This window comes from Sphaeramia orbicularis, chromosome 12, assembly GCF_902148855.1.
Source record: "Sphaeramia orbicularis chromosome 12, fSphaOr1.1, whole genome shotgun sequence".
Lineage (NCBI taxonomy): Eukaryota > Metazoa > Chordata > Actinopteri > Kurtiformes > Apogonidae > Sphaeramia > Sphaeramia orbicularis.
In genome coordinates this window covers 16,699,041-16,707,753 of record NC_043968.1, presented here as the reverse complement: position 1 = coordinate 16,707,753, position 8,713 = coordinate 16,699,041, and the positions used below count along the sequence as shown (strand labels likewise).

General features: G+C 40.3%; 1 protein-coding gene across 1 annotated transcript; it reads left to right on the top strand.

Moving 5' to 3' along the window:
- The first annotated feature begins 1,984 nt into the window (after positions 1 to 1,984).
- Positions 1,985 to 5,639, top strand: bhmt (betaine-homocysteine methyltransferase). Its single transcript, XM_030150816.1, has 8 exons — positions 1,985 to 2,100; positions 2,266 to 2,398; positions 2,496 to 2,608; positions 2,789 to 2,980; positions 3,578 to 3,725; positions 4,396 to 4,578; positions 4,889 to 5,117; positions 5,206 to 5,639. The coding sequence occupies exons 1-8, from the start codon at positions 2,077 to 2,079 to the stop codon at positions 5,381 to 5,383; spliced, it is 1,200 nt and encodes a 399-aa protein (XP_030006676.1). The 5' UTR covers positions 1,985 to 2,076; the 3' UTR covers positions 5,384 to 5,639.
- Positions 5,640 to 8,713: the final 3,074 nt, after the last annotated feature.

Sequence of the window (8,713 nt, the reverse complement as noted above, 5' to 3'; positions counted from 1 at the left end):
TTGCTCTGGTGTTCAGGGCCTGTTCTTGTGCAGCCATGAGTAGTGCCCCTGTGCTGTCTTTCAGTCCAGCCTTTTCCACCCACTGGTACGTTTTCTTGATATCAGCCACTTCCCCAATTTGTCGTGGTCCATGCCATGCAAGGGCTTGTCCTTCCATGATCGCCCCCCTGGCTCCACCTCCATACTGGGCTTTTGTTGCCTGAGGCATTCACTCAGTTGTTGGTCATTGGGGGCCATCTTCTTGATATATTCCTGGAGGCTTGTTGTTTCCTCCTAAACAGCAGCTCTGACACTTACTAGTTCTCTGCCCCCCCTCCTTTCACTTTGTGTACAACCTCAGGATGCTGGACTTAGGGTGAAACACTCCCTCTATGCATGGTAATATACATATTTTATTTTGTTTCATTTTTTTGGCTGTTGACAATATTTTTTTAAAAATGTGTCTAATATCAGATTTCATTGTGAACAGGCCACAGTCCTGAACTGAGCTACAAGTGCAAAGGTACGGGAGTCAGAAGTGTTGAGCTTGCATTAATACACACAGTGAAAATACACCACTTCAGGTAAAAGATGATCATATCCATTTTTTTTCATTACTTTTGTTTATGGAATGTGCTTTGCAGTGGAGAGTGTTTTTACTTTTTGTTTTTAAGTAAAGCTGTGAAACTTTCTTCTTTTTTTTTTTTTTTTTTTATATTTCTACTGCATATTTTAGTTGCAAATTCTTCGGACTTAAAAGAAAAATCCCAGTTTGAATCCATTTGTTTTCATTGTGACTAAACTGTGAACCTGCTTTGGCTAACAGGCCTAAAAATTTTATCGTGTTTTTGTTGTTTGGTTTTGTTTTTTTTTTTACATTTTCACTTAATGATGAACTTTTATTCTCATCAACACTGAATATGGTCACTGTGTGTGCACATATACTTTGTCAATCCTTGCTGTTCCCCAAGTGTGTCTTTGGTGTTGCTCTGCATTTGAGGCCACTCTTTTCTTACCTCCCTTTATACTCGAACATACCAGCGGTTGCCTGGTTGTGATAATCTCGTCTGGATAGCTGGAGGTCATTGCTATGGTGATCTGAACTGTGAGGGGTGTGTTTGTGCCGAGTCCCACTGCTTCGAAGACAGGGGATGAATCATATATCTCTCTGTATTCTACAGATATATTGCTATGGTATGATCTTTTGAAGTACAGATGATGAGGCGTCACAGCAGTTGAAGAGTTCAGTGATGAGACTGAACAGTCAAATGGTTTCTTCTGTGATTGTTTTTGTTTAGATCTGAGTTAATCAACAGCAGTGACTTGATAACTGAGGCTTCAGCTTGGTTAATGTTTTCACCTCTGCACTTTTTATTGGCTTATTTTTGCACATTTTGTAAAAAAAACAAAACAAAAAACTGGTCTTTTTGATTCTGCAATATATATGGAATTTCAATGTTCTGTATTTTTCTCTGTATGCAGCTTCATAACATGTTACCCTGAATGCATCACAGGCATAGTTCATCAGAAACACCAGTCTTATTCCTATTGAATGTATATTGCTTTTGCTTCAGAACAAATTATTGAATGCCTTTTTTAAAAAAAAAACAACAACACAGAAATCAAAGGAAGTTGTAATTTTGTTTGTTACACAATAGGTTTACTTTGATAAATTCACAGTGAACAGAATCTCTTTTAGATTTGTCAAAAAACAGGGGAACTCAATGGACAGACTGGGTTCAAACTAATGCAGCTGTTAGTGGAAAACACAGTTCAAGTCAAACAAACCTTCATATTGTCCTTGCTCAAATTATCTGCACTTATCACCTAAACTACTTCACAACTACTTCAACTCTTTCTTTTTTTCTTTTTTTTTTTGCTGGCTACTGCAGACAATGGGGTCTTGTTTCAATGTGTAAAGTGGTAGCAGAGGGGAGTGAGATGAGCTATGCAAGAAGCAGGCGGTTCTTGTAGTGACATCAGGAACACCGCACCCCTCTCAGATTATAAATGCAGCATGGATACGTGCACAAAGCCCTTTCCAAACTAAGAAGCACTCTGTAGCTGAGAAGAGGGCCGGTCACTGCTGCAGAAACCATGGCACCAGCTGGAACAAAGAGGGTAAGCGCACACCACAAATAAACATATCTTGAGTTTGATAAAGAAAACATGCCTAACTTGTTGCATGCTTAACGTGCTGCATCCATTTGCACCCCATCTGAGTGGTTTTTGCACTGCGCCTTTCACCCACTGCCTTGTTGCGTGTTGTTTGTGCATTTTACGCAGGGTATTTTGGAGCGTCTGGATGCAGGGGAGGTGGTCATTGGGGACGGGGGCTTTGTCTTCGCCCTTGAGAAAAGAGGCTACGTCAAAGCAGGGCCATGGACACCTGAGGCCGCTGCAGAGAACCCCGAAGCCGGTACCGTTCCACAAACCTGTCCCCCATGTCTTATATAACCTGTAAATCTGGGTTTGTCCAAATCTAAGCTTCGGTCGTCTTGTTGCTCTTGTTCCAGTTCGGCAGCTCCACAGGGAGTTCCTGAGGGCAGGCTCCAATGTCATGCAGACATTTACTTTCTACGCAAGCGATGATAAACTGGAGAACAGGGGCCACACTCAGCGCTTCACTGTGAGTATGGGTTTTGAATGTGGGTGAGCGCAGCTGCTCACACATCTCATTTGTGACATGAAGAGAATCTGGCAGCACCTCCACACAGCTGGCATAACACCAAGGAACTGACTTCACCTCACATGAAGAGTTCAAGCATCACTTTCATGCATTCTCTTTTTGTTCCTTCTTGAACTGCAGGGTCAGCAGATAAATGAAGCAGCCTGTGACCTGGCCAGGGAGGTGGCCAATGAAGGTGATGCTCTGGTGGCAGGGGGAGTCTCCCAGACCCCCTCTTACCTCAGCTGCAAGAGTGAGGATGAAGTCAAGGCCATCTTTAAGAAACAGATTGACGTCTTTGTCAAGAAAGATGTTGACTTCTTGATTGCAGAGGTGGGCTATATAGAAAACATATGCTTTATTGGCATAAATGAAAAGTGATTAGAGTTGCAAGGGAAAAATGTGTTATATGTTGTGTTTATAATTTCATTTAGAAATCAACATTCAGAACTTAAATTTCATTAAAACTCCACATCCTTAACTTTCTGACTCTGCAGATCTATTTATTGGTAACTAAAGTCTGTATGACCTGAGTCTCAAACACTTCCCTCTGTTTGAGTGTCTTGGTGCTATGGCCTCACTTTCAATAACTCAGTCTAGAACTATCCACCTGAGACCCAGCAATGCATTTTTGTCCTCTGTAGGAGACAAAGGTTTGACAGTGTTACTTAAAAAATGCTGTTCATTGCAAAAGACATTTATTAAAAAATAAAATAAATAAATCTGAAAAAACAGTTGCATGATACAGTTTCCATTCAAGGCAATTGTTTAATGTAAAAAACTACAATTTTCACTCTCCTGGGTCTCAGGTGGATATCGCTGCCAGTAAAGTGCATATTTGTAGCTACAAAGACAACATTTTATTGTTGGATATATGTGGTTTGATTTGGAGACGGTGACTTCTTGTCTGTGGTTTCTGTGTGCTTGCAGTACTTTGAACACGTGGAAGAGGCCGAATGGGCAGTCCAGGTTTTGAAGACGACTGGCAAACCTGTAGCTGCATCTCTGTGCATCGGACCAGAGGGAGACCTGAACGGAGTCAGCCCCGGAGACTGTGCAGTCAGACTGGTTAAAGCTGGTATGACAGTCAATCCCTGAATCCTATACCGTGTGTGGGAACGTCATGAGTTCCTTTCACTAAATGATTGCACAAACTCTGAGAAGTGATACTAAAATTAGACTTGGTACATCACTCAATTTTAAACAACTATGAGTCCACAATAAGCTCCCAATCCCAGGGTACACTTCCCTTTATGTAATTCACATTTTTATTTGCTCCAGGCAGACTTTTTTTTTTTTTTTTTTTTTTTTTTGGAGGGGGGGTGGGGGAGTTGAAGCTCAACTTTGGATGACTCCTGACAATGGGATGTAAAATCACTTTGAGATTTGGTATGTGTATGAGCTGGAAAATGTCTGCCTGGCACCATCCAGTGGTAGGATGGAAAAGAACACATGCACAGACAGCCTAGTGGAATGTAGTCATGGTTCCTTATCAACCACGTCACATGCTGCAAATCTACATGAAAATATTTTATTGAGGAACAATGCGCTATCTTTAATGGATGTTTATTAATCTGCCTCAAGTGATTTTTTTTTTTTTTTTCTTTTCTTTTTTAATATGTGAATGGACTTTGACTTTTGCTCCTACAAAGTACCTCATTACAAAAACGTGCAACACAGTGGCTGTAAAATTCCATTGTATCTAATAGGCTGAGACCCCCTGATGAGGTTTGTCTTTCTCTTTGTAGGAGCCCAGATTGTTGGCATTAACTGCCATTTTGACCCCGAGACTTGTGTGAAGACTGTGAAGATGATGAAGATGGGAGTGGAGAAGGCTGGGCTGAAGGCTCACTACATGTGCCAGCCTCTGGCTTATCACACTCCTGACTGTAACCGCCAAGGTTTCATTGATCTTCCAGAGTTCCCTTTCGGTATGTATTCTCTCAGATGCTTAGTTTAGTCTAAATCAGGGGTCACCAACCCTGGTCCTCGAGTGCTATTATCCTGCATGTTTTAGATGTTTCCCTCTTCCAGCACACCTGACGGTCGTTATCAGGCTTCTGCAGAGCTTGATGATAGACTTATCATTTGACTCAGGTGTGTTGGAAGAGGGATACATCTAAAACATGCAGGATAGTAGCCCTCGAGGACCAGGGTTGGTGACCCCTGGTCTAAATATTGACATGAAAATGAAGGAAAAGAGGGTACGCTTAATGCTTTTTTTTTTTTTTTGGTTGACAGGTCTGGAGCCAAGAATTCTGACCCGATGGGACATGCAGAAATACGCCCGTGATGCCTACAATGTTGGAATTCGTTTCATTGGCGGCTGCTGTGGATTTGAGCCCTATCACATCCGTGCCCTGGCTGAGGAGCTGGCCACTGAGAGGGGTTTCCTGCCCCCTGGCTCAGAAAAACATGGCCTTTGGGGCAGCGGTCTGGAGATGCACACAAAGCCCTGGGTCAGAGCTAGGTAAGAGGTCCCCCCCATGTTTTATTTATTTATTTATTTTTTTAGTATCTCAAGATTCCTAACTGTTTCTCAACATCACTCAATTTAGGGCCCGTCGTGACTACTGGGAGACACTGAAGCCTGCGTCTGGCCGCCCCTTTTGCCCCTCCATGGCCGCACCTGATGGTTGGGGTATCACCAAAGGCCACGCTGACCTGATGCAGCAGAGGGAGGCTACTAGCCAGGAACAGCTGAAGGCTCTCTTCGACAAGGCCACTAAGCACTAAGCCAAAGGGGTGGCGTGTGAGGAGGCATACTCACACATTCCCTGAAGTTTACATACCAAAAAAGATTAAAATGCTGTAATTTTGTCTTTTAGGACCATTTTATGCCTAGCCACATCAATGCCTCTATGAAGTATCAAGTATTTGAACCTTAAGTTACTGTGACTGAAGCAAAACACGTAGGATACACTCCAAGTGCCAAATGTTGTCTTACAAAAGGTGATGTGAAGTAATAAATGTCTGATTTAACCAAAACCAACAAGTGTCTTGTGTCCTTAATAAACTGCAAGTTAATATTTGGTCATACATGAGCTACATGATGCTGAGCAGATAGAAAATGAATGAAGTGATGCATAGTTAAAATCTGATTAACGTGTATATTAAGCACAAAGTATTACTGGGAAAAGGGATGTTCTCTGGAGTTTGTCATTTCATGTGATCCTGTGCAGTTTCTGTACAGTTAATGACTATTTATACAGCACCTTTCAATGTCAATAAGCTGCCTCACAACAGTTTATGAAAACCACACAGAATGCAGTAACAAGAGACAGCAGGTGATAAAATGAAGACATTCATCACATAGTCAAGGCTTAATTAAAATGTTTTTTGAGAAAACTGAAGTGATTCTGGGAGGCTGTTGCACAGTGAAAGGATCCTGACAGAAATTTCAAATGGATTTTCATCTGATCTGGCCCCAGGACTTCAGCAGCTTTTATTCAAGATTTGATATGCATGATGTCCGTGATGGAATTTCAGGCTAATGTTACAATTTACTGAACTCAATTCATTCTGTTACATCCTTTTCTTTGGGTAATGTTGATAATAGCAGAAGCTGTGTGCTGTCACATTGTACTAATCAAATAGATATTATTTTAACTTTAGCATCTCACAGTTCCTATTGTGAAATTTAGCTGTCCAAAGATTATCAGCCTGTAAACTTGACTTCTTTACTAATGAACTGATCAAAAAAAGTCATTGTAGACAAAACAGTATCTTCTTGACCTGTTACAGTTTGTACAGTTTGTATACAGATCTAGCAGGGGAGTTCAGGATGCAACTGTAACTGCTGAACTACATCTACAAACATCTAAAGGGCAGTTAAATCCATGCCAGGCTTCTGTTCCTGGACTTTTCCTCAGCCTTTAACACTATTGAGCCTCATCTCTTGGTGCGGAAGCTGGTTTATCAGTTTGGAGTAGATGCTAACATTTGGATGGATACTGAAGCCCCCCACCCCACCCCAATAGATCCTAGAGAGTGAGAGTGAACGTATGCTATTTGGTGTATCGTTAACATTCACAAGGCTGTGTCCACTCTTATGTATCATGGACACCAATGACTGATACAGTAACTTCAGAAACCGTCACAGATGACATATTTATAGAGAGTTTGTAGGAAAACGTGAAACATTTCGTTACCTCGTCACTGACTACATCTTGAACTAGTGTCAGGAATGCTAGTTTTTAATGTAAATGGATATGAGCATTAATTTTATACGTCAGGATTCTGATCTTGCAATTACTATAATTACTGGCAAGAACATTGAATTTATGGAGTCATGTGCTTTAAATGTTTCACTGCAATGTTGTGTAAAGCAAGTCACCAGTGTCATTTTTGTGTGAGGAAACTAACTGTTTGAGGTTGGCAAATCACTGATGACTCTGTTCTACAGATCTTTTATTGAGTCAGTTTTAATGTTTTCTTTTATCTGCAGGTTTCCATCAATCAGCCTAAAACTACCTACCTAAAATGCTCTGACAAAAAGACAGTCAGGGTTTGCAGCAAGATCATGGGTACTCAACAGAAAAGTCTGACCTGTACAACAAACAAATGCTAGAGAAAGTGCAGTCCATAATGTCTGACAGTACACACTTTTGCACTCAGAATTCCAGATTTTAGCCTCAGGTTCCTGCTACAAATATCCACTAACCAAAGCTAACAGATATAAATACATTTCCAAACCTACAGCAACTACACTACTTAACACTAACAGTAACAGCTGCTCATCCACTCAGTTAAATATACCAGTTAACCATTGTTTTAACTTTCAAATTTTATTGTTATTATTATTATTATTATTATTATTTTAATCAGATTTTATCCTTTTACTCTATGTTTATACTTGAACTTCACCTTACTCGCATTTGTTTTTATTATAATAATATATTGTTGTATGTTTGTGATGTGTTACTGCTGTTGTTGCATAATCAATTGCCCCCTTATGGCACAAAGTTCTAACCTACAGTAAAACTGTAAAATAAACGCCCAATCGGTTCAAGGAAACTAGGACTATATTTTTTTGATTGAGTTATCAGTCAGGTTAGTCTTAAACAGAGGCGGTGGATTGATTTTTGACTATGATGGTACTCAGGGAAATGGCATGAGTGAGGTTCTGCAGGTCTGTTACTGTGACTGAAGACTTGAATTTGGGTTTAGTTGTTATATATCCATCGGATCCATTCTCACATCTCAGTGGCTGTGGGTGATTCAAACTTTGTGAATTGTAACATGGTATGAACGAGACAGATGTGTCCATAGAAAAGGAGTACTGCTGCCACCTAGTGGGTAGATACAACACATGAATGAACCTTAAGATAATACCGTTCACTTTGCATGAAGGATTAATTGGTAATTTTGTAAGGTTCAGTCTACAATCCTCTCTCGTCGATGTAAAAAAAAAAAAAAAAAAGAAAGGGTTTACAGTTAACCCTTTTACCCCTAAGCCTAAAATGTTCTGTCTGGCCTTTTTTTTTTTTTTTTTTTTTTTTTTTTAATATAAAAAGGTTAGAGACCATGATGTCAGTAAGTCCTTTTGCCCATTTTCCCGAACATTTAGAACTTTCAACATCTAGCAGTCATTTACAATTTACTGCATGATATAATACTGTAACGGCAGTTTAAAATGAAAAACAACACATAAACGGAATTAAATTAAACAGGCTAAGTCGCAGTTCACAGATTTCTACTGGGAATTGACTTCCTGTGTTTATTTACAGACTTTCGCATCTGTGTTAGGATGCGTTTATAACCTTGGTATCAGAATCGGACAATCACACGCACACTCTCTTATGTAGGCAGACAACACGATCATATTTTTTCTGTTAACTCTTAAACAACCTGTGTATTAGGCTGCTCTAACACCTAAACACACAACATTAACTTTGTTTTAAATCCGTGCCATTACTTTTCATGCTGTATAGTATTGTTCTCTGTGTAACAATTCTTGAACAGCTAAACCTGGTTGAGTAGCTGTAACAATTCACTTTAAAACACAACCAGCCGGGTTACCACAGCATCTGGCTGCACGTTGTCGACGTATTTGCGTCATGGATT